The 26,820-nt window shown below is 42.4% G+C and overlaps 3 protein-coding genes and 1 pseudogene across 4 annotated transcripts in view; 2 read left to right on the top strand and 2 right to left on the bottom strand.

The window, feature by feature from the left end:
- Positions 1-24,177, bottom strand: part of LOC132509785 (zinc finger protein 160-like) — a 186,542-nt gene extending 162,365 nt beyond the window's left edge. The window contains exon 1 of the mRNA XM_060131247.1: positions 24,087-24,177. Coding sequence (XP_059987230.1) covers positions 24,087-24,101 — 15 coding nt within the window. The 5' untranslated portion in view covers positions 24,102-24,177. The remainder of the gene's footprint in view (positions 1-24,086) is intronic.
- The window catches only part of LOC132509835 (zinc finger protein 525-like), a 293,110-nt gene that overhangs the window by 192,329 nt on the left and 73,961 nt on the right, over positions 1-26,820 (top strand). The window lies entirely within an intron of this gene.
- Positions 218-26,820, bottom strand: LOC132509746 (zinc finger protein 665-like). The gene is made up of 4 exons (XM_060131137.1): positions 26,775-26,820; positions 24,087-24,176; positions 17,129-17,255; positions 218-5,020 (listed from the first exon to the last, which is right to left on the bottom strand). Exons 2-4 carry the CDS (start codon positions 24,099-24,101, stop codon positions 2,592-2,594), a joined length of 2,571 nt encoding a protein of 856 aa, XP_059987120.1. The 5' UTR covers positions 24,102-24,176; positions 26,775-26,820; the 3' UTR covers positions 218-2,591.
- LOC132509816 (acidic leucine-rich nuclear phosphoprotein 32 family member B-like) lies at positions 21,184-22,006 on the top strand (annotated as a pseudogene).

Here is a 26,820-nt window from a genome sequence, read left to right as displayed (position 1 = left end):
ATATTGTTATGTAACTCAGTGTTTTTTTTTCTTTTTGGCTAGGTCGGGTCTTAGTTGTGGCACATGGGATCTTTATTGAGGCATGCGGGATCTTTCATTGCAGCAGACTGGGTCTTTGTTGTGGCAGGTGGGCTTCTCTCTAGTTGTGGCATGAGGGTTTCCTCTCCTCTAGTTGTGGCACGCATGCTCCAGGGCACATGGAATATGTAGTTTGTGGCACGCAGGCTCTCTAGTTGAGAAGCGCAAGCTCAGTAGTTGCAGCGCGTGGGCTAGTTTCCCCACAGCATGTGGGATCTTAGTTCCCTGACCAAGGATTAACCCACATCCCCTGCATTGGAAGGCGGATTCTTTTTTTTTTTTTTTGCGGTATGTGGGCCTCTCACTGTTGTGGCTTCTCTCGTTGCAGAGCACAGGCTCCGGATGCGCAGGCTCAGCGGCCATGGCTCACGGGGCCAGCCACTCCGTGGCATGTGGTATCCTCCTGGACCGGGGCATGAACCCGTGTCCCCTGCAACAGCAGGCAGACTCTCAACCACTGCACCACCAGGGAAGCCCGGAAGGCGGATTCTTTACCACTGGACCACCAGGGAAGTCCTTTAGTATTGTTTTTCCAGGAAAGGTGGATATGAATGAACCACACCTAGTGAACTTGGCCCCTTCGTCTTGACTCCATCCCAGAGACCATCAGGAAATTCCTGTAAGAAAGGTATAAAATCAAAAGACTTCAAATCTTAGCTTGAAATTCATAAAGTAGCAATGCAGCCTTTTCAAGAATACTCAAATGAAATACTCTATATTTTATTAGAACAGAAGGGCCATTTCCACATGTCCTTGCTGCAGTGATATACATAAGTTTTAATATTTTGTGACTTGTAATTATTCTGCAGTATGTAACATCTCAGGTTAATCTCAGAGAAGTAAAGACTTAGTTATTCCTAGTATGGATTATTGGATGTATGGCGTGTTGTAAGAATTGGCCAAAAGATTTACACATTACATTTGTAAGGATTCTCCCCAACACGAATTCTTTGGTGAATCTTAAGAACACACTGTTTCTTAAAGGTATTTCCATGTTTAATATATCTGTATAGTTTCTGTCCTGCATGAATTCACTCATTACGCCAAAGATGTGAATACGTGATTAAAAAAACTGTACAACATTCATTACATTTGTAAGATTGCTCTTCAATATAACTTTTTCTTTCCTTTTTGGCTGCTTTGGAACTTTGTTGCGGTGCACAGGCTTCTCATTGCAGTGGCTTCTCTTGTTGCAGAGCACGTCCTCTAGGTCCACGGGCTTCAGCAGTTGTGGCACAAGGGCTCAGTAGTTGTGGCTCGCAGGCTCTAGAGTGCAGGCTAAGTAGTCGTGGCGCATGGGCTTAGTTGCTCCGTGGCATGTGGGATATTCCTGGACCGGGGCTCGAACCCATGTCTCCTGCACTGGCAGACGGATTTTTTTAAATAAAGTTTTATTTATTTACTTATCTGGCTGCATTGGGTCTTCATTGCTGCACGGGGGCTTTCTCTAGTTGTGGCAAGTGGGGTTCACCCTTGGTTGCAGGGCCCGGGCTTCTCCTTGTGGTGGCTTCTCATATTGCAGAGCATGGGCTCTAGGCACGTGGCCTTCAGCAGTTGTGGCACACAGACTCAGTAGTTGTGACTCACGGGCTCCAGAGCACAGGCTGAGTAGTTGTGGTGCACAGGCTAAGCTGCTCCGCGGCATGTGGGATCTTCCCAGACCAGGGCTTGAACCCATGTCCCCTGCATTGGCAGATGGGTTCTTAACCACTGTGCCACCAGGGAAGCCTTATAACTCCTCTTATGTTCCACAGTTTTGGTCTTTGAGTAAAGCCTTAGCCTGCACATTACTTTTGTATGGTTTTTCTGAAAGATGTATATTTTCAAGTCTAGTGCAGTGTGAGGCCTGGATAAACCTCTGTCCATACATCTATACGGCTTCTCCTCAATATGGACTCTCAGTTGTTGTATAATACTTGAACTCAAGGTAAAACTGTTGCCACTCCCACTGCATTTGTAAACTATTGCTCCAGTATGTTCCCCCTTTTATGTCTGGGTAAAATCCTTGCTATGCACATTAGATTTGTGTGGTTTGTCTCCAAGACATATATTCTTATGTATCCTGAAAGTAAGCAATAATTCAAAACTTTGCCACACTCCTTGCATTTGTAAGTACAAAGTATTTGGTGAACCCCGAGTGTAGGCAATACCTAAAAAGCCTTGCCACATTCAGTAAATGTGTAAGGTTTTGTCCAGGACGGATTACCTGATGACTGGTGAAATGTGACCCGAGTAAAGGTTTTACACACTCATATCATTTGTAAGGTTTCTCTCCAGAATGAATTCTTTATAGAATACTAAGGTCAAACCATTCTCTAAAAGCCTTGACACACGCAATACATTTATACAGCTTCTACTGAGTATGAATTTTCTCGTGAAGCCTAAGGAGGGAACACCTTCTAAAAGCCTTGCAACACTGATTACATTTGTAATGTCTCTCACCAGTGTGGATTACCTGATGGTAAGAAAGGCCTGAACGCAAAATAAAGGCTTTGCCACAATCAAGTCATCTGTTAAGTTTTCTCTCCAGTATGAATTCTCCGATGATACACAAGGTGAGACCTGTAACTGAAGAATTTTGCACATACTTCACATTTAAATGGTTTCTCTCCTGTATGGATTACCTGATGGGAAGTTAAGGTTGATCGCATACTAAATGCTTTGTTACACTCATTACATTTGTAAGGTTTCTCTCCAGTATGAATCCTACGGTGAGTCACGAGTTGTGAACTTTGTCTGAAGCCCTTGCCACACACAGCGCATTTATGTGGTTTCTCTCCCGTATGGATGACCTGATGGGAAGTTAAGGTTGACTGCACGCTAAATGTTTTGCCACATTCGTTACATTTGAAAGGCTTTTCTCCTGTATGAATCCTCTGGTGATTCACTAGGTGATAAGTCTGTCTGAAGCCCCTGCCACACACATTACATTTATGTGGTTTCTCTCCCGTATGGATTACCTGATGGGAAGTTAAGCCTGATCGCACACTAAATGCTTTGCTGCACACATTACATTTGTAAGGCTTCTCTCCAGTGTGAACTCTACAGTGAGTCACGAGGTGTGAATTTTGACTGAAGCCCTTGCCACAGACGTCACATTTATGTTCTGTCTCTCCTGTATGGATTACCTGATGGGAAGTGAGGCTCGAACGCACGATAAAGGCTTTGTCACACTCATGACACTTGTATGGCTTCTCCCCAGAATGAATTCTCTGATGGATTTTAAAGTGTGATTTTTGACTAAAGACCTTTCCACATACATCACACTTATATGGTTTCTCTCTTTTATGGATTATCTGATGTGTAGTGAGAGTTGAACGCTGAGTAAAGGCTTTGCCACATTCATTACACTTGAAAGGCTTCTCTGCATCGTGAATTCTTTGGTGAATCCTGATTTCAGACTGTTGCCTAAATGACTTCCCACATTCATTACATTGGTAAGGTCTCTCTCCAGTATGGATTACCTGATGATTAGTTAGGCTTGAAAGAGCGATATAGGCTTTGCCACACACATCACATTTGTACGGTTTCTCTCCAGTGTGAATTCTTCGGTGAATCTTGATGTAATACCATTGCTTAAAGGCCTTGCCACATTCAAAACACTTATATGGTTTCTCTCCAGAATGACTTTTCTGATGGTCAGCCAGGCTTGAACTTTGGCTAAAAGCTTTACCACACTCATTACATGTGTAAGGTTTCTCTCCACTATGAATTCTCTGATGTCTTGTAAGATGTGAATTTTGACTAAAGACCTTGCCACACTCATTGCATTTGTAAGGTTTCTCTCCAGTATGAATTGTCTGATGACGTGCAAAGTGTGAATTTCTAATAAAGACTTTGCCACATACATCACATCTATATAATTTCTTTCCTATATGAATTTTCTGATGTTTAATGAGGTTTGAGTGAAAATTAAAGGTTTTGCCACACTCACTACATGTGTAAGGTTTCTCTCCACTATGAATTCTCTGATGTCTTGTAAGATGTGAATTTTGAGTAAAGACCTTGCCACACTCACTGCATTTGTAAGGTTTCTCTTCAGTATGACGTCTCTGATGATTTGCAAAGTGTGAATTTCGACTAAAGACTTTGTCACATATATCACATCTATATAATTTCTTTCCTGTATGAATTTTCTGATGTCTGACGAGATCTGAGCGAAGAGTAAAGGCTCTGCCACACTCATTACATGTGTAAGGTTTCTCTCCACTATGAATTCGCCGATGACTTCCAAGGTGTGCTTTTTGACTAAAGAGCTTGCCACACTCATTACATGTGTACGGTTTCTCTCCAGTATGAATTGTCCGATGACTCGCAAGGTGTGAACTTCGACGAAAGACTTTGCCACATACATCACATCTGTGTGATTTCTTTCCTGTGTGGATTATCTGATGTCTAGTGAGGTATGAGCCCCGACAAAACATTTTGCCAAACTGACGACATTTGTAAGGTTTTCCCTTGTATGCTTTCTGTTCTTGTGCCAGTCCTGAAAGATGGATAAGATCATTCCCGTATATATTAGAAATGTTGGCCTGGGCACTAGGAGTAATTCTTTCAAGTATTGAAAATAAGCCTCTACTGTTGGTAGACTTCACAGCTTGATTACATTCATAAATTTTCCCTTCAGTGTGATATATCAGTTTATCCCGAAAGCTTGATCCAAGCCTATTTTCAACAGGCTTGTTACCTGCATCCCTTTTCCAATGTTGATTTCTTTTATAAGTGAGATTTTCTTCACAGGTTATAGGCATTCCTTTGCAATTTCTTTCATCATCTCGCCACTGATACTCAAAGACATGCATATTTTCCTGGATTTCCTTGAAGTAAAAATCTCTTATTTCACGGCTTTCACATGTTTCCAACATCACTGTTTGGAATACTTCTCCTCCATCACTGTTCACTTTAGGTTGTAATTTCTTCATTACATATATATGACAGATATCTACAAGATATAAAGAACCATAGGAATCCTATTAATTATAGTTGAGAACAAAGTCATTTCTTGTTGATAACATGATATTAAACCAAAAATAATACTTATCCTGAACAGAGTAATAAAGCTTCCCAAACAAAATGTTCAAAATTTAAGGAACAGTAAAGAAATATGATCCCTTACGAAAGAAAGTGATAACATGTATTTCAAAGTAATCTTAGGTGGGGTATAACGTTTAAAAATTGTGAATCACTATGCTGTACACTCGAAACTTATATAATATTGTAAATCAACTACACGTTAATAACAAAATAAGGATATATAACCGAGAAAAATAAAAAAAATTTAAAAATAATAATTTTAGGGTAGCCTAGTTCCAAAAAACCCTAACGCTGTACAAACTTGTATTAGCTCTCAAAAAAAGGGCATTTTCCCACCATGACCCCAAAGCACAGTAATTGGCAGTAAGCATACTGCTGTCTTTTTTTTTTGGCCACACCAAGTGGCTTGTAGGGTCTTAGTTCCCCAACCAGGGGTCAAACCTGGGCCCATGGCAGTGAAAGCGCTGAGTCCTAACCACTGGACTGCCAGGGAATCCCACTGCTGTCTTGTAACTGAGGAGAAAAAAGTATTATATTGTACAAAATTGCTGCATATTTGTACGTAAGTAAATGCTAAAGAACCGACAATGCATTATAATGGTAAATAATCCAAAACAAGCTTACCTGATGGATAATGTAAGCAAATGGCAGTTTAGTATTGAAAACCAGATAGCATTGAGCTATGGCCTATCTAGGCAGTTACCTTAAATTATTGGCCCCAAAGTGTATGTAATACAGTGTGCATTGAAAATTTATTTATTTATTTATTTTTAATATTTATTTACTTTATTGATTTATTTTTGGCTGTGTTGTGTCTTTGTTGCTGCACGCGGGCTTTCTCTAGTTGTGGCGAGCAGGGGCTACTCTTTGTTGTGGTGCATGCACGGGTTTCTCATTGCGATGGCTTCTCTCATTGCAGAGCATGGGCTCTAGGTGCACAGGCTTCAGTAGTTGGGCTCATGAGCTCTAAAGCGCAGGCTCAGTAGTTGTGGCGCATGGGCTTAGTTGCTCTGCAGCATGTGGGATCTTCCCGGATCAGGGCTCTAACCCGTGTCCCCTGCATTGGCAGGTGGATTCTTAACCACTGAGCCACCAGGGAAGCCCTGAAAATTTATTAACTAGGATCAGAGACAATGTTGTTGGGATCAATTACAAATAAAAACATCCAAGTTATAATGTAGACAAACGGATAGCTCACAATAAACATGAAAGTTAGTATTTTTTAAAAGTAACCTTCAAATCTTTACTGTGAAACATGAAATATTCTAAGCCCAATTTTTCAAATAAGGGCATCAGACTCACAGGGTTCATGTACATGAAACCAATTTACACAGAAAGTAAGTGAGAGATACAGGATATGAATACCAAGAGTTCAGAAAGAAAACTTCAAGGGTGAGCTGTATATAGCATTACTCAGCCTTCCTTCCTGGAAATGGTTTCGGAGGCACCACCTCTGCACATATAAATTAAGGTCCTGCCTAGTGCAATTAATTCACTGTAGGAATACACATGATTTTTTACAATGTGAAAAGTGTGGGAAGACAGTGGGATGGGTGAAAAAAGGCTCTGGGAATTAGGGAGTTCAGAAGAAAAAAACCAAATATGCTAGCAAATAACAGTGTATTCCATCCACATCAAGCGACCATGTGAGGAAAGGTCAGAACTGGGAAGGCCAAGAATGGAGGACAAGGAGTAATGGACGTGTGGGAACACAGCTTGTGCTTTCTAAACTGTGGGAATGTAACTGTACCAGGGCAATGAGAATACTGAATGGGGAAGAAAAGAAGAACTGGTTTAGCAAGTAGTACTGTACCATCTCGTTTTTAACCACGGGACTTATACCATGGGCATGCAACAAAAGCAAAAGAAATTTTAAAAGGGAGAGAGTGTGATATTGTAAAGAGAAAGCAGGTTTTTATCTCTAGCAATATCTGGTATGAAATGTACCAATTTTAATATCCATGAGTTCCATTTCCAGGAATATATATTCAAGAGAAAAACATGGGTTTCTCTGCTGGCTCAGTGGTTAAGAATCCGCCTGCCAATGCAGGGGACATGGGTTCAGCCCTGGTCCGGGAAGATCCCACATGCCATGGAGCAACTAAGCCTGTGTGCCACAACTACTGAGCCTGCGCTCTAGAGCCCACGAACTGCAACTACTGAGCCCACGTGCCACAATTACTGAAGCCCGCGCACCTAGAGTCTGTGCTTCGCAAGAAGAGAAGCCACTGCAATGAGAAGCCTGTGCACTGCAACGAAGAGTAGCCCTGATCACTGCAACTAGAGAAACCCCGTGCTTAGCAACAAAAACCCCCCCAAAAAAGAGAGAGAGAAATACACAGACATTACCGGAGATACATCCAAGAATGTAAGAAGCAGGATTTGGAAGGAAAACATAGGAAATGGCCATCAAAAGGAGATAGATAAGTTTATTCTGCACATTTTCTTGCAGATACAATGAAACCTTACAGTATAGCAAAGCAGGGAGACAAGAGTTCACAATGATAATCTCCTAGCTGGGTGGGCAGACAGTTTGTTTCAAGAAACAAAGATAACAGGAGGTGTTTCCCAAGGTATGAGCATTTTAAGATGTGATCATATTAGTTAAAAAAAAAAAAAGAGGACTTCCCTGGTGGCACAGTAGTCAAGAATCCGCCTGCTAACGCAGGGGACATGGGTTTAAGCCCTGGTCTGGGCAGACCCCACATGCCAAGGAGTAACTAAGCCTGTAAGCCACAACTACTGAGCCTGTGCTCTAGAGCCCGTGAGCCACAACTACTGAAGCCCGTGTGCCACAACTACTGAAGCCCACGTGCCACAACTACTGAAGCCTGTGCTCCACAACAAGAGAAGCCACTGCAATGAGAAGCCCACGCACCGCAACGAAGAGTTAGCCCCCACTCGCCACAACTAGAGAAAGCCCGTTCCCAGTAACAAAGACCCAATTCAGCCAAAAGTAAATAAATAAATAAATTTTAAAAGAATCTTATTAACTAAATTATTAATTACCTAACATTGTAAAAATTTTAACAATTTGTCATATCAACTTTTTAGACTAAGACTCCTTATTTGGTGTTAAAAACAACAGTGTTCCTTTTGCTGTCCTGCTCTAATTACTGGAAATCATAGCACTGGATCTCTTAACACAATCTCTGCCATAAAAAAGACATGAAAAAAAAAAAAGACATGAAAAACGATGTTGGCAAGAGAGCAGACCAGTAAACTCCAGGCACTTAGCCCATGGAGACACTGAATTAACAACAATATATAACAAGAACAAAAATCTTTGTGGGTTTTGTTTTGTTTTGGTTTGGGTTTTTTTTGGCTGCACCACATGGCTGGCAGGATCTTAGTTCCCTGACCAGGGACTGAACGTTGCCCTCAGCAGTGAAAGCACAGAGTCTTAAAGACTGGACCACCAGGGAATTCCCAACAAAATCCTTTGGAATAACTCTAAGAACCAGGTGAGAAGCTGAAACACCCAAAGAAATGCCTACACTCAAAACACAGAACCAAAAAGTGTAATCATGATTTTTGACTCAATCCCTCCAAGGAACAATAAGGTGAGAATAAACAGGAGAAAGTTTCCCAGTTCCCAGCTCCTCCTTTAGGAGAAAATGCAAATCAAACCCTCAAGGAGATATCACTTCACACCTTTAGAATGGCTATTATCAAAAAGACAAAAGAGGGGGAATTCCCTGGTGGTCCAGCAGCCAAAAAAAAAACAAAAACAAAAAAACCGAGAGGTATGAGTGTTAGTAAGGTTGTGGATTAAAGAGAACCCTACCGTACTATCAGAAGATTATAATTCGTTTTAGTCACTGGAAAAAACTAATTACAGTCAAAATATTTTTTTTAAAGCACCACATAACATAGTTATTCCACATGTGGGTATATACCGAAAAGAAATGAAGTCATCACTATCACACAGAGGTATCTGCATTCCTATGTTCATTAAAGCAGTATAAGCCATAGCCAGGATATGGAAACTACCTAAGTGTCCAACTAATGAATGCATAAAAAAAAAATCTCATTTCTATAGAAAATGAGATATTATTCAGCCATAAGAAAGAATGAAATCCTGCTATCTGTACCAACGTGGAGAGCATTTGAAGGGATTATGCTAAGTAAAATAAGTCTGAGAGAAAAACAAATAAAGAATAATCTCACTTATAGTTGGGGGGAAAAAAGCCAAACACAAACAGAAAGTAAAATAGTGATTACCAAAGGCTGGGGCATAGCAGAAATGGGGAGATGTTAGTCAAGATGAATTAGTTCTGGGGATCTAACATACAGCATGCTGACTATGATTAATACTGTATCATATACTTGAAAGTTGTTAAGACAGTAACCTTCTAATGTTGTCACCACACAAACAAAATTGTAATTATGTGAGTTAATGGATGTTTTAACAAACATACCTGGTAATCTTTTCAAAATATAAACGTGTAGCAAATCATTACACTTAATTTACACAATATTATATGTTGATTGTATCTTACAGCTTGAAAAAAAATACAAAGGAATGCACATAAAAGATAGTGGTTTATCACGTGAATAAAAATAATTTTTAAAATGAAAATAAAAAGAAAAAAGACCATAGGAAACAGAGTCAAAGCTAGAAAGAAAAAAAATTAAATTAAGAGATATACAAAAAGAATAAAAAACTACAGAAAATCACAAAATTAAAAGTTGGTTCTTTGATCAGATAGACATAATAAACCCTTAAGTAGATTAACTAACCAAAAAGAAAGAAGACCGAATAACTAAAATAAAAAATGAAAGTGGGGGCATTACAATTGATTCCACAGAAATAAAAAAAAAAATTAGAATACCAAGAATAATTCTATGCCTAAATATTGCAAAATCTGAATGAATTTCCAGAGACACACACCTATCAATAGAGTCATGAAGAAATAAAAAATCTGAACAAACCCATTCCTTGTAAGGAGAATGAGTCACTAACCAAAAATCACTGATCAAAATCAAAGGAGAGGGCTTCCCTGGTGGCGCAGTGGTTGGGAGTCCGCCTGCCGGTGCAGGGGACGCGGGTTCATGCCCCGGTCCGGGAGGATTCCGCATGCCGCGGAGCAGCTGGGCCCATGAGCCATGGCCACCGAGCCTGCATGTCCAGAGCCTGTGCTCCGCGGCGGGAGAGACCACAGCAGTGAGAGGCCTGCATACCGCAAAAAAAAAAAACCCTGGTGCTCCAGTGGTTAAGACTCCGTGCTTCCACTGCAGGTCAAGGTTTGATCCCCGATTATGGAATTAAGATTCCACATGCCGCATGGTGCAGCCAGAAAAAAAAGAAAGAAAGAAAGAAAGAAAATCCAAAGGAAAGCTAGATAGCGTCACTACTGAATTCTACCCAACATCTTAAAAGAATTAAGATCAAGCTTCTTCGAACTCTTCCCCAAAATTTGAACAGGAAACACTTCAAAACTCATTATGAGGCTAGAATTACTCTAAAATCAAAGTCAGTCCAAAACTGGACTTCCCTGGTGGCGCAGTGTTTGAGAATCCTCCTGCCAATGCAGGGGACACAGGTTCGAGCCCTGGTCCGGGAAGATCCCACATGCCACGGAGCAACTAAGCCCGTGCACCGCAACTACCGAGCCTGCACTCTAGAGCCTGCGAGCCACAACTGCTGAGCCCGCATGCCACAACTACTGAGCCCGCATGCCACAACTGCTGAAGCCCATGCACCTAGAGCCCGTGCTCCGCAACAAGAGAAGTCACCACAATGAGAAGCTTGAGCACCACATCGAAGAGCAGCCTCCACCGCCGCAACTAGAGAAAGCCCGCACGCAGCAATGAAGACCCAACGCAGCCAAAACTAAAATATAAAATAAATAAATAAATCTTAATATTGATGCAAAACTCATCAATCAAACAAGAGTAAATGAAATTTAACAGTACTACGAAAGGATTATACAGTACAACCAAAGAGGATATATTCTTGGAATGCAAGGATGCTCCAACAAATGAAATCTTTCAATGTAAAACTGCACATTAAATATAAGAAAATACACTACATGATTATCTCAACTGATGCAGAAAAGCATTTGACTAGTTAACAGCCTTTCATAATAAACACACTCAATACAGTAGGAATAGAAATAAATACAGTAACACAATAAAAGACTAATATAAAAAGCCCACAGCTAACATCATACGCAATGGGGAAAGACTGAAAGCTTTTTCTCTCAGATCAGGAACAAGACAAGATACCTGCTCTCACTATTTCTATTAAACACACAGCTGGAGTCCCAGCCAGACAAATGGGCAAGAAAACAAAATAAAAGGTATCCAATTAGAGAAAGGAGAAGAAAATTATGTCTGTTTAGAGATGACATAATCTAATATGTAGAAAAAACATGAGATTCCACAAAAAAATCCTGATATAAGTAACTAATGAATTCAGAAAAATTGGAAGATATAAAGTCAACATGTAAAAATTGTATTCTATATGTTAATGATGAACAATTAGAAAGAAAATTGAGAAAACATTTCCATTTCAAATAGCATCAAAAAGAATAAAATACTTAGGCAAAACCTTAGCCACATAAAAAAGACTTGTACACTGTAACTAAAATCGTTGCTGAAAATTATTAGAAAATACACAAGTAAATGCAGATATCCCCAGTTCATGGACTGAAAGACAATATTGTCATTATGTCAATACCAACAAAATGATCAAGAGATTCAAAGCAATACCTAGCAAAACCACAATATCAATTTTGGAAAAAATAAACACTTACATCCTGGGACATACACTGAATCTCAAGAGACCCTGAATAGGAAAAACAACCTTGAAAAGAACAAAGTTGAAGGTCTCATACTTCCTTATTTCAAAATTTATTAAAAAGAAAAACTAATAGTAAGAGTATGGTACCAATATAAAGACAGACAGAAACACCAGTAGAAAAGATGTCAGAAATAAACTCTCGCATATACAGTCAAATGATGTGCCACAAAGGTGTCAAGATTCCTCAATGAGGGAAAAGCAGCCTCTTGAAAAAAAGATGCTGAGAAAATCAGATACCCACATGTAAAAGAATGTAGTTGGACTGCTGCATGAACCCATGTAAAAAATTAACTCAAAATAGAACAGAGATCTAGGGACTTCCCTGGTGGTCCAGTGGTTAAGAATAAACCTTCCAAAGCAGGGGATGTGGATTCGATCCCTGGTCGGGGAACTAAGATCCCACATGTCGTGGGGCAACTAACTCCACGCACTGCAACTACTGAGCCCGCGTGCCACAACTAGAGAGAAGCCTGTGTGCCACAACGAAAGATCCCACATGACACAACGAAGATACCACATGCTGTAACTAAGACCCAACACAGCCAAATAAATAAATAAATTTTAAAAAATAGAACAAAGATCTAAACATACAACCTAAAAGCATAAAACTCCTAGAAGAAAACATAGGAAAAAATCTTAATGGCACTGGATACAGAAATGATTGAGAACATACGACTGCAAAAGCACAGCAAACGGAAGTAAAAACAGATAAACTGGGCTTCCCTGGTGGCACAGTGGTTGAGAGTCCGCCTGCCAATGCAGGGGACGCGGGTTTGTGCCCCGGTCCGGGAAGATCCCACATGCCGCGGAGCGGCTGGGCCCGTGAGCCATGGCCGCTGAGCCTGCGCGTCTGGAGCCTGTGCACTACAATGGGAGAGGCCACAGCAGTGAGAGGCCCGCGTACCGCAAAAAAAAAAAAAAAAAAAAAAAAAACAGATAAACTGGACTACATCAAAATTACAAACTATTGTGCATCAAATCACACTCAGTAGAGTGAAAAGACAATCTGCAGAACGGGTAGAAAATCTTTGCAAATCATGTATGTGATAATGGGTTAATACTGAAAATATATGAAGAACTGTAAGAGTCTGGTCACCAATTTCACAATGAAGGGCCATTCCCCAATTCAACCACCCATGCATTACCAAAAAAAAACAAGAACACTAAGAATATCATAAAAATATGAACCTGCTGACTAAATAAATAAAAGTCAAGTTCATTTATAATGCATAGAGGGACTTCCCTGGTGGCACAGTGGTTAAGAATCTGCTTGCCAATGCAGGGGACACGGGTTTGATCCCTGGTCCGGGAAGATCCCACATGCCGCAGAGCAACTAAGCCCACGAGCCACAACTACTGAGCCCATGTGCCACAACTACTGAAGCCCGTGTGCCTAGAGCCCGTGCTCCGCAATGAGAAGCCACCACAATGAGAAGCCCATGCACCGCAATGAAAGTAGCCCCCCTCGCCGCAACTAGACAAAGCCCGCAAGCAGCAACGAAGACCAAACGCAGACAAAAATAAATAAATAAGTAAAAATTTACTTTAAAAAAAGAAAAAACAGTACTTCATTGAAGGTATCATTCAACTTCATAAGCTCTCTCATTAAGACGCTTCAAAATGGGCTTCCCTGTTGGCTCAGTGGTTAAGAACCCACCTGCCAATGAAGGGGACAAGGGTTCAAGACCTGGTCCAGGAAGATCCCACATGCCGAGGAGCAACTAAGTCCGTGAGCCACAACTACTGAAGCCCGCGCACCTAAAGCCAGTGCTCTGCAACAAGAGAAGCCACTGCAATGAGAAGCCTGCGCACCACAATGAAGAGTAGCCCCCGCTTGCCTCAACTAGAGAAAGCCCGTGCGCAGCAACGAAGACCCAACGCAGCCAAAAATAAAATAAAATAATTATTTAAAAATAACACACACACACACACACACACACACACAAAGATGCTTCAAAACAGTATTTGTTGGGCTTCCCTGGCGGCACAGTGGTTGAGAGTCCGCCTGCCGATGCAGGGGACACGGGTTCGTGCCCCGGTCCGGGAAGATCCCACATGCCATGGAGTGGCTGGGCCCGTGAGCCATGGCCGCTGAGCCTGCACGTCCGGAGCCTGTGCTCTGCAACGGGAGAGGCCACAACAGTGAGAGGCCCGCATACCGCAAAAAAAAAAAAAAAAAAAATAGTATTTGTTGAGGTCGGATAAACAATGACACATACAGGGTATGAAAACTGTGGAATGAACAGTTTAGTCAACAGACCCAGAGATATGAGGATGTGAACTTGGACAATGTTGACCCAAGGAGAAATCCCTATACCATTTATTGAGGGTCCAAGGGGATGATGATTAGTATATGTGAAAAACATTGTCACAGTTGCTCTTGAGACATGCTTTTGTGATACTCCTCAAAACCAGAAAAAAAAAACTGGAAACACTTATCAGTCAAGTGTTTCTTTGTGTTTTTTTTTTTCTAGCCATGCAGCATGTGGGATCTTAGTTCCCTGACCGGGGATTGAACCTGCGCCCCCTTCATTGGAAGCACAAAGTCTTAACCACTGGACCACCAGGGAAGTCCCCCCACAAGCTCCTGTGATGCTTTCTATTTCAGTATCCTAGGACATGCTGACTACTCTAGTGAATAGCTTCAAGTGGTGCTTCTGTATGTAGCAGAATAATACTGCGACCAATTAGTAAACATATCTCCATCAAGAATGCTATGTTTCCAGGCTTCACTGATGGTGCAGTGGTTAAGAATCCTCCTGCCAATGCAGGGGGCACGGTTCAAGCCCTGGTCCAGGAAGATCCCACATGCCACAGAGCATCTAAGGCCGTGCGCCACAACTACTGAGCCTGCACTCTAGAGCCCGCAAGCCACAACTACTGAGCCCACGTGCCACAACTACTGAAGCCCACAGGTCTAGAGCCTATGCTCCGCAACAAGAAAAGCCACTGCAGTCAGAAGTCCGCATACCACAATGAAGAGTAGCCCCCGCTCGCCACAACTAGAGAAAGCCCACATGCAGCAACGAAGACCGAACACAGCCAAAAATAAATAAATAAATTAATTAATTAAAAAAAAAAGAATGCTATGTTTCCAAGTAAACCCACTCCACAGGAGAGTGAAGTTATTCATCACCTAAAGACAGCTTACCACAGCAACAAACAAACAAAAGGATGAAATATCAAATACCTAAGAATGGGTATTTTAAAAGCAATTTCAGAGGCAAAATCATGCAAACTAAAGAAAATATGACATCAACAAGAGTCTACATTCCCAGACTAAGTAGTGAGGTAAAAGAACAAGAAAAATACAATATACTGGGGTCAGATATTATAGAACTTTAACACGGGACCATGGGCTCTACCCATAGTCGCCAAGCTCAGAGATTCATGTATGCTCCCCATATGGGATTGGGGATCAAAGAGAATCTCTTCGTCCATACTGTTTATAGTTTTCCTAAGTAACAGTTACAGAAGATCCAACCCATTTCCCCATTACACACACCCAAAAGTATGTGGCAAAAGCAGAACAGAAGAAATGGCTGAGGGGGAATTCCCTGGCAGATTCACTGGTTAGGATTCCGGGTTTTCACTGCCACGGGCCCAAGTTCAATCCTTGACTGGGGAACTAGGATCCTGCAAGCCACACGGCACAGCCAAAAAAAAAAAGGAAAAACGAAAACAAAAAACGAAGAAACGGCTGAGGGATCTGAATGGCAGACATGACCTGAAACAGATCTATGCAGGTTCTGAGATGCCAGATGGAATCAAAGAGCAGCCACTGTTTTCCCATCATTTAATTAATTCTTCCAAGTACACCAAACTGAGACAGGTCCAGGGGTTTGGACTATGGAGGCCTCAGCTCTTATCTATATGGACTAAAAATTGAAAATCCCGTGCAATCAAGTATAGAAGAAGAGACCAAGGGGGAAACAGATTCCTTTGAAACAGCTCACCACGTGCTACTCAAAGCAAGCAATAAGGCCCAGACGGCAGAGTGTAGATCACGATAAAGACCTTGCCTTTGATTCTACTGGAGCTGCAGCACCACAGGGAGGTGAAAGGATGAATTTTACACATTGAAGGATAGTGTGCTATGTTGGGGAGAAGAAAAATTTCCCCTGAGAAAAGTTCATAAGTAATAAACTTAGAATTTCCTAAAGAGCTCTCCAAACACCATTAATGGTGTGGCTTCCTCTCTGCCCATCTGAGTTCTGACCTGTGTTCATACTTTTGATACATCCCCAGCCATCGTTTTTTTGCTATTTTCATGTCACTCTTCACAGTCAAGGGCTCTTCCTCTTGCTCCAAAATGCAAATAATATTCAGGTCAGGAACAGAAATAACTGCCGAAAAGAGAAAATAAATAAAATGTTGTAGGTTTTCCAGAATCCCAGCTCTTTGATCAGCACAGGAGTGAGCACACAACAAATGGATCTCAAAAAATATTTCAAAATTCATTCATTCACTGCTTGCCTCCTTCTGAATGCAGAGAGAATAGTAATAATATACAGATAACTGGCTTTCTTCCAAGAAGCAGTGACTCAGGGCTTCCCTGGTGGTGCAGTGGTTAAGAATCTGCCTGCCAATGCAGGGGACACGGGTTCGAACCCTGGTCCAGGAAGATCCCACATGCCGTGGAGCAACTAAGCTCCTGTGCCACAACTACTGAGCCTGCGCTCTAGAGCCCGCAAACCACAACTACTGAACCCATGAGCCACAACTACTGAAGCCTGCACACCTAGAGCTTGTGCTCCACAACAAGAGAAGCCGCCACAATGATAAGCCTGCGCCCTGCAATGAAGAGTAGCCCCCGCTCGCCACAACTGGAGAAGGCCCACGTGCAGCAATGAAGACCCAACGCAGCCAAAAATAAAAATTAAAATAAATAAATAAATTTATTTTTTTAAAAAATAGTGACTCAAAAGAACAGCGGTATGAAATAGGGCATCAGATATTTTAAGTTTCCAATTGGGCTTTATCAATACTTAAGCTCTGGAACAACTCCTGGTGTATCATGAAGTGGGCAGATCACCAGAAGAAAGGACAACGTTAAACTCCTGACACTACACCATGAAGCTTTTCATGTCTGAGTCAACAGGGCTTTGAGCTCAGTGAAGCAATGCAGGGACTCCCAAAAGGTACAGAAGGGAAAATGCAAAGATACATAAAGGCAGATCCCAATGTCTAGAGGGAAGTTATCCTCACCCAGGGAGACCAGGTTCTTGTAGGTCTCCAACATCACGTCCCTGTACAAGGCCCTCTGAGCAGGGTCCAGGCATTCCCACTCCTCCTGAGAGAATTCAATGGCCACATCCTTGAAGGTCAACTGTGCCTGAAATGAAAACACATTTCAACAAGGGGCCACGAGGAGAGTCCTTATTTTCACACAAAATGAGAAGAGGAGAGAGGGGTAAGGATCAATTCAGTTGAAGTATGTATTCTGACAGATCCATGTTAATGTATTTAGAGCAAATTATGGGTCTCAAATTTTAATTTCTTATGCTTTTTCATAGAGATTATAATATCTTCCATTCAATATGGATTTTTCTTTTTTTTGGACAATACATGAAATGCATACAAATAAAATTCAACAACAGGATGTCCAGGCAGAAGTGTTATATATTATGTTTCACACACTGAGTGATATTCAATATTCAGATGAGCTACAGTACGACTGGTGTCTTCAGAGATGACGAAGTCCACAGTGGCTTTAAAGAAAAGTCAAAATCTTAAATTATGATGATGATACCAAGAGCAATGACTAAAGGTGTCTGAATGCTTCCTATATGCTAAGTATTACTCTAAATGTTTTACATGTATGAACTTGTTATCAACATAAGTCATTAGAGAAAGTCCCATTTTTATTTTTCAGAGGAGTAAACTGTGTCCAAGACACTCTAAGAAACTTGCCCCAGAACAAACAGCTAGGAAATGGCACTGCAAGAACGAAAACTCAGGTAGTCAGACTTTAGAATGGAACATAAAGTATCAAAGTTAAGTGACGGATAGAGGATAAATGTACACTGACAGAGGGTTCCCTGAGAAAACTTGAGACAATTTCAAGGTTAACCTATAGAACTGCATAAAAAGTCACTACACACACACACACACACACACACACACACACACACACACACACACTCACACACTGAAGATATTAATAATCTTCCTACTATAAAACATTAATGTGATAGTGTAGGAAAAATTTAAAGCCATGGAATACACTCAAGATATAATTTCAGGGACTTCCCTGGTGGTACAGTGATAAAGAATCTGCCTTACAATGCAGGGGAAGCGGGTTCAATTCCTGGTCAGGGAAATAAGATCCCACATGCTGCAGGGCAACTAAGCCCACATGCCACAACTAGTGAGCACTCCCGCGCCTAAAATAGAGCCCGCGTGCCGCAAACTACAGAGCCCACGTGCTCTGGAACCCCCACACCACAACTACAGACCCCATGCACCCTGGAGACTGCGTACCAGAACTAGAGAAGAGAAAACCCGCACGCCACAACCAGAGAAGACCATGCACCACAACGAAGAGCCCGTGTGCCGCAACTAAGACCCAACACCAAAAATAAACAAATAACAAATAAATCTTTTTTAAAAAAAGATATAATTTCAACTGCTAAAAAACATAAAACTTACTAATGAAATGATGTCTTTTATAAAAGCCATGGACTTCCACATTCATGCACTCAGGCACTGATGTGTAAACACATAATTAACTGAAATGAGAGGTGTCTCAGTCCACGCACTCTGGAGCCCTTGTGCCACAACTACAGAGCCCACGTGCTCTGAAGCCCACGTGCCACAATGTGAGAGAAGCCTGCATGCCGCAAGAAAGATCCCGCAAGCCACAACTAAGTCCTGACACAGCCAAAAAGTTAAAAAGAAGAAAAAAAAGGTACAAACATGAAAAAATACATAGAATACTTTATCTCCCATCTCTTATTAGTGTTACACAGAAATTTAACAGATTAAGATAAAAAAATTTATCACAGTATTAAATACTTCCAAAAATCACTGCATAATTAAAAACCATGACAAAAATGAAATTGGGGGAAAACCTTATTAAGCAAAAATATTTCATCAAACGTCATGATCAGAAGAAAACACTGGATGCCTTTCTGCTAAAATTACTGTGGAGAAAACTGGGCTGGTCAGGGCTCCTGCCATTCACCACTATACAGTATGTCTGAGCAAGCAGAAGATGTAAAAGGGAGGAAAAGAAAAAAAAGGGAGGAAAAAATAGAGAGTGAGAGTGAGAAACAGAGAGAGAGAGTCAAAGCGCTAGAACTGTTAAAAATCACAAATCTAAGGGCATGGATAGGATTAAAGTGACATGAGGGAAAAAGATATTCCATGATAAAGAGACAGCTGGGGTAACTACATAACATCAGACAAAATAAAGACAAAAAATGTCACAAGAGACAAAACATATTATATAATGATAAAAGAGTTAATTCATCAAGAAGATATAACAATTATAAATATTTATATATCTAACATTAGAGCTCCCAAATATATGAAGCAAACATTGACAGAAATGAAGCAAGAAATAGACAGTAATAGTACAGTAACAGTATAAGACGTCAATGCCCCGGTTATACTTAGGGATGGAACCAAACAGAAGATCAGTAAGGAAACAGAGGACTTGAACAACACTATAAACCAATGGGAACAAATGGATATATAGAGATCACTCCATCCAATAACAGCAGAAAACAACCTTGTCAAGCACACATGAAACATTCTCCATGACAGACAATTTGTTAGGCCACAAACCAAATCTTAAGAAGTTTAGGAAGATTGAAATAATAAAAAATATCTCCTCTAACTCACGGAAATGAAAACAGAAACAGATAACAGAAGAAAAACAAATATCCATAAAATCTGGAAATTAATCACCTCCTTCTTAAACAACCAACAGGATAAAGAAGGAATGACAAGGGAATTTTTAAAATATCTGGATGAAAATGAAGTATAAAATATAATGTACCGGGACTTCCCTGGTGGCGCACTGGTTAAGAATCTGCCTGCCAATGCAGGGGATACGGGTTCGAGCCCTGGTCCAGGAAGATCCCACATGCTGCAGAGCAGCTAAGCCCGTGCGCCACAACTATCGGGCCTGTGCTCTAGAGTCCGCAAGCCACAACTACTGAGCCCACGCACCACAACTACTGAAGCCCACGCGCCTAGAGCCCGTGCTCCACAACAAGAGAAGCCACCACAATGAGAAGCCTACGCATCGCAACGAAGAGTAGCCCCCGCTTGCTGCATCTAGAGAAAGCCCGTGCACAGCAATGAAGACCCAACGAAGGCAAAAATTAACTAATTTTTTTAAAAAGGAGAAAAGATCTCAAATCAGAACGAAAGAGGTAATAAAGATAAGACCAGAGATAAATGAAATATAAAATAGGAAAACTACATAAAAATCAAAAAAGCAAAAATTGGTTTTTTGAAAGGATGAACAAATTGACACTTAGCTAGGCTAAAAAAAAGAAAATATTGAATTAACTAAAATCACAGATGAAAGAGGAAAAACTGTAACTGAATCACAGAAAATTTTAATCACTATTAAAAGAGAGTACTATGAACAATTTTATGCCAAAAAATTACATAACCTAAAAGATATGGGTAAATTCCTAGAAAAACACCCTACAAAGATCTAATTACGAAGAAATAAAAATGTGAACAGAGTCATACCTAGAGAGATTGATGCAGTAATCAAAAACCTGCAAAGCAAGGATGATTCAGCACAAAAAGAATCAATCAATACACCACATTAACAGAATGAATGAAAAATAACACATGATCATCTCAACTGATGCCAAAAAAGCATTTGACAAAATTCAAGGACATTTAAAGATGAAAACACTCAGTAAATTACCTCAGTATAATAACAGCTAATATTAAAAGCACATAGCCAAGGTGCCTCTCCCCGCCCCGTGCTTGGTGCGCCGCGGCCAGCGAGCCCAGCGAGCCCAGCGAGCCCAGCGGAGCCACCCGCGCCACGTCCACAGTGCGGGGCCGCGGCCGGGGGCGGCGGTAGTGAGACCAGCGCTGCACCCCAGCCCCCCTTTCCCTCCATGGTTTCTCTCCACTCCCGTGAGTAACTTGGCTCCGGGGGCTCCACTCGCCTGCCCGCACGCCACCCGCCGCCCGGGACCACGCCGCCGGGCACTGCTGCTAGCAGACCCCTTCTGACCACTCTCTCGCTGCGCAGGCTGGGGCGCCTCTCCCGCCTACGCCCCCCGCCACGGAAAGTTAAGTTTGAAGAGGGGGGAAGAGAGAAACATGGACATGAGGAGGAGGATCCACCTGGAGCTGAGGAACCAGACCCCGGCAGCTGTTCGAGAACTTGTCCTGGACAACTGCAAATCAAATGATGGGAAAATTGAGGGCCTAATGGCTGAATTTGCGAACTTAGAGTTCCTCAATTTTATAAACGTAGGCTTGATTTCAGTTTCAAATCTCCCCAAACGACCTAAATTGAAAAAACTTGAGCCCAGTGACAACAGACTCTTTGGAGGTCTGGATATGTTAGCAGAAAAACTTCCAAATCTTACACATTTAAACTTAAGTGGAAATAAACTGAAAGATATCAGTACCCTGGAACCTTTAAAGAAGTTGGAATGTCTGAAGAGCCTGGATCTGTTTAACCGTGAGGTTACTAACCTGAATGACTACCGAGAGGGTGTCTTCAAGCTCCTGCCCCAGCTCACCTACCTGGATGGCTATGACCGAGAGGACAGTGAAGCTGCTGACTCAGATGCCGAGGGGGATGGTGTGGATGAAGAAGAGGACGATAAAGAAGGAGAAGATGAGGACCGGGGGAGGAGGAGAACGGTGAGGAAGAAGAGTGTGATGATCAAGAGGATGAAGATGAAGATGAAGATGTAGAAGGGGAGGATGAAGACGAAGTCAGTGGGGAGGAAGAATGTGGACATGATGGAGAAGCTGATGAAGATGAGGAGGAAGATGAGGAGGAAGAAGAGGAAGAAGAGGAACAAAGCGGGAAAGGTGAAAAGAGGAAGAGAGAAACAGATGATTTAGGAGAAGATGATTAAGACCCCAAATAACCTGCAAAAAAAGAACTGCTCACGTGGATTTGGTAGCTGTTTAAAAAAAAAAAAAAGGTAGCGGTGATACAAACCCCAGGACACCCACCCACCCAAAGAGCCAAAGAATAGTTCCTGTGACATTTCGCCTTCCTCCATTTAGTCCCTCTTGGAAATCCACCACCAAGCTTGGGGACTTCACCCCAACAGAACTGTAAGCATTGTTAGGTTTCCATGTAAGACTCTTGCTGTAGCGTGGATAGCTGTGATTGGTGAGTCAACCGTCCGTGGCTGCCAGTTACATTGAGATTGTAACAGCATTTTTACTTTCTGTATGACAAAGAAGCTTTGTAAATAAAATCTTAACATTTTGGGTCTGTTAAAAAAAAAGAAAAAAGCACATAGCTAACATCAAAATCAATGGTAAAAGATGAAAGCTTTTCCTCTAAGGTCAGAAAGAAGGCAAAGATGTACACTCTCTGCACTACTATTCAGCAACGTACTGCAATACCCAGCCAGAGCAATTAGGCAAGAAAAATACAGAAGTAAACTTATCTTTTTTTGCAGATGACAAGATCTTATATGTACAAAACCATAAAGATACCACAAGAAAAATGTCATAAATAAAAAACGATATTAGAAAAGTTGCAAGATACAAAATCAACACAAAAAAAAATCACTGCTTTTCTATACACTCAAAATGAATAATCTGAAAGGAAACAGACAATCATTTTTACTATAGCATCAACAAAAAAAACACTTAGTAGTAAATTTAGCCAAAGAGGTGAAAGACTTGTACACTGAAAACTACTAAACTCTGCTAAAAAATAAACAGAAATACATCCCCTACTCATGAATTGGAAGACTTAATGTTAGAATTCATATGGGAATTTAAAGGATTCCAAGTCAACAAAACACTCTTGAAAAAGAAGAAAGATGGATGCCATGTTGTTTTAGATTTCAAAACATATTAAAAAGCAAAATAGCATGGCATTGGCATAAACAGACATTTAAACAAATAAACCAGGGATTTCTCTGGTGGTCCAGCAGGTAAGACTCCATGCTCCCAATGCAGGGTTTGATCCCTGGTCCAGGAACTAGATCCCACATGCATGCCACACAAAGAGTTCGCATGCCACAACAAAGAAGTCTGCATGCCGCAACTAAGAAGTACGCATGCCACAACTAAGAAGTACACATGCCACAACTAAAGATCCCACATGCCACAACTAAACATGTCGCAATGAAGATCCCGAGTGCCACAACGAAGACCCAGTACAGCCCCAAAATAAATACATAAATTAAAAAAAAAAAAGAATAAAACAGAACATTCAAAAGTAAACCCCTGCACATATGCCAACTAATTTTTGACAAGAATGCTAAGACTACACAATGCGGAAAGGACAGTCTCTTCAACAAATGCTGCTGGGAAATGGAGTATCTACCAGTAAAAGAATGAAGCTGAAACATTACCTGCATCAAACTTAAAAAACCTTCTGTGTGTCAAAGGACACAGTAAGTAGTGTGAAAAGACAACCCCGAAGGAATGAAGGTGATGAAGATGATTTAAAGAATCTCTAAGTGTCAGAGACTTAGGCTGATTTCATAGTTTAAAATCAGTGATGGAATAAAACACCCTCTATCACTGATGTCTCTGAACTTTCCATTCCATTCCCAATGATTAAGATTTTGAATGAAGTACACTCGTTTAGCTTCAAGTGTACTAAACAGTCAGAACTGATTTCCCCTTATTGGTCTATGTTCTAGATTTTACCAGGTATTTGTACATATTACTATGTGACTTCCACGTGCAGCATCTTTACCCTTGTTTACAGAGAGTGGACGTTACATCCAGGTGGGGCCCCTAAGCAATCCCTGCTGCCCAATAGCACTGACACGGTGTCTCCAACTCATGGGTGTGAAGCCCTGCCCAGGACTATGCCTAGTGGAGACTCTAAGTGGAGATGACAGGCCCTGAGGGAAGCCCCCAGGTGAGTGTGAATGTACAGGTGTCAGGCTCAGAGTCAGAGATTAGCGAGCCCAAAGAAGGGCATTTCAGGAAGGACAGACGGAAGAAACAACTGAGAATATGACTTTACCTGAGAAAGAGCCATTTCTGACTCCTTTTCTTTCCTCTTCCTCCTCTTCTGGGCTTCTTCCTCAGGCAACGTGAGTCTTTAGAGGTTGACCTTGAAAGTTGGAAACAGGCTGTTTAATGCTTACAATCAACACACCCCCTTCCTGAGTCACCACCACACACACAGGGAAGCCCTCAGCATGTGGAACAGATGGTCCTCTGCTGCCCACTGTCCCAGGAGGGACTCAGGACAGTAATTCCCACACAGAGACCAACAAATCAGTTTTCCCACTCTTTCCTTCAGTTCAGGCTCCCCTCCTGGTGAGGCCCTCACGTACCCAGCAGCAGCGGGCACCTCAGCTGGACCCGACGATCCCCTGCAGGTCACAGACCAGCCCTGGTCCAGCCCCACGCAGAGCAGAGCCCTCACCCTCAGCCCAGATCTCAGCCCTCAGGAACGGGAGGACCTGGAGCCATGATGCTCAAATGGATACAAATTAGCATCACCCAGGGAATTTTAAATATTACTGAGGCTGGGCCAAACCTCAACTATTTGAAGGGGAATATCTGGTCAGGGCACACAAAACATATGTGCAAAATGCATCAGCAATCTAATGTGAGGTCTGGGTTAAGCACCACTCAGAGGAATCAAGCCCAGCACACCTCTCATTCTGTCTTTTCCAGCTTTACTGAGGTATAACTGACTAATGAAAATGGTATATATTATATGGTGTACATGTGATCATTTGACAGGCATATGCAGTGTGAAATATTTATCACAATCAAGGAATTAACATATCTATCAACTCACAATTACCATGTTTCATGTCTGTGCGGTGAGAACACTTAAGATTTACTCTCAGGACTTCCCTGGTGGCGCAGTGGTTAAGAATCTGCCTGCCAATGCAGGGGACACGGGTTCGAGCCCTGGTCCGGGAAGATCCCACATGTTGTGGAGCAACTAAGCCCGTGTGCCACAACTACTGAGCCTGAGCTCTAGAGCCCGCGAGCCACAACTACTGAGCCCACGTGCCACACCTACTGAAGCCTGTGCGCCTAGAGCCCGTGCTCCGCAACAAGACAAGCCACGGCAATGAGAAGCCCGCACTGCAACGAAGAGTAGCCCCTGCTCACCGCAACTAGAGAAAAGCCCGTGCATGTGCTCGCTTCGGCAGTACATATACTAAAATTGTAACGAGAAAGCCCATGCACAGCAATGAAGACCCAACACAGCCAAAAATAAATAAATAAATAAATTTATTTTAAAAAAAAAAAGGCACCATGTAGTGACAGAGTCAGTCATTTCTCGCTGTACGATTCCTGTCCATAGTCCTCTACCCCATGTTAGGAAAAGGGAAGGGGGTGACCCACAACGGAGTGACGCCACTGCCCGCTGGCTGAACAGGGCTTGCAGACGGAAGTTATCTTGTTACAAATAATTACAAAATGCACAAGCCCTGTGCACAGGAGTTCTGCACTTCTCATCCTTATCTGTATAATGTAAACAAACAAGTTTTATTTGTATTAGATTCTAAAGCCGCAAATCAATATATTACACCTTAATCATCCATATTCAAACAACTCACCATCCATCTGGATCCAGTTTCCCACCTCTACCTGCACTACTATGTGTTTCCATGTCATTCCGTTTATATATCTCTGTATTTCATTCTTTTTATTCCCCTCTGCTCTACTGCTCTTTCTCCCCCCCTATTTCTTCCCTCACTCCCGTCCTGCCACACTCTGCAACTTGTTATTCCTCTTGTTCTTCCTCCTCGACCTTTCTGATTGCCCAAAACCTCCATATATTCCTTCCTCTTTCTCCATCTCTGCTCCCTCTCTGTCCTCGGGTTACACCCCTTCTATCCCTGTCACCTTCCCTTTGACTTCCACTCTCTGGCACCCCACACGGCTACATGTCCTTCCTGCTCTCTCCTCCTCTGCTCTCGCCTCCAGTTGTCCTCTTTCTCTCCCAGCACCATGTTGTTGCTCTGTTGGCCATTCTCCAAATAAGTTGAACTAGGGACCGAAGAACACTGGGTGTTCACGCAGAAAGACGGGCCTGAGGAGAAGCGGAGGACAGAGGGGCGGGGAGGGAGGGAGGGGGTCTCCGGAGAGGGTCGGGCTCTCCAGAATCCCAGGACCGGGAAGAGGACGCGGCCTCTCTGGGAGCGGGGCGGCCAGCGCTGCCCTCCAGAGGGCGAGGCTTGGGGGACGCGCATCCACCTCGCGAAAGAGGGCTTTACAGGCCGAAGGCGGAGACAGTAAAAGGTTTCAAACAGCAAAACGGCGCGAAAGGCGGTGTCTACGTGGACCGAAGGCCGAAAACCCAAGGACCGGGACGGGCCTCAGAACGATTTCAACCCCAAAGGGAAACGACCCCCACTGTGAATTTCTTTAGGATGTAAGGGCGGTGGCGAGTACTTAAAATTCCGCAGTAAGGGGCTTCCCTGGTGGCGCAGTGGTTGAGAGTCCGCCTGCCGATGCAGGGGACACGGCTTCGTGTCCCGGTTCGGGAAGATCCCACATGCCGCGAAGCGGCCCGTGAGCCTGCGCGTCCGGAGCCTGTGCTCCGCAACGGGAGAGGCCACAGCAGTGAGAGGCCCGCGTACCGCAAAACAAAAAAATTCCGCAGTAAGTCCCACACTCTGAGGATGTATGGGGGGGGGCCCCGAAGCGCAGATACAGTAGAAAGAAGAAACTCACGCACCGAAGAGTGACTTCAGCTCTCCGTGGTGACCCAGGTTGGTCTCTCC

This window comes from Lagenorhynchus albirostris, chromosome 19, assembly GCF_949774975.1.
Source record: "Lagenorhynchus albirostris chromosome 19, mLagAlb1.1, whole genome shotgun sequence".
NCBI classification, from domain to species: Eukaryota; Metazoa; Chordata; class Mammalia; order Artiodactyla; family Delphinidae; genus Lagenorhynchus; species Lagenorhynchus albirostris.
This window is presented reverse-complemented; position numbering and strand designations above follow the sequence as displayed.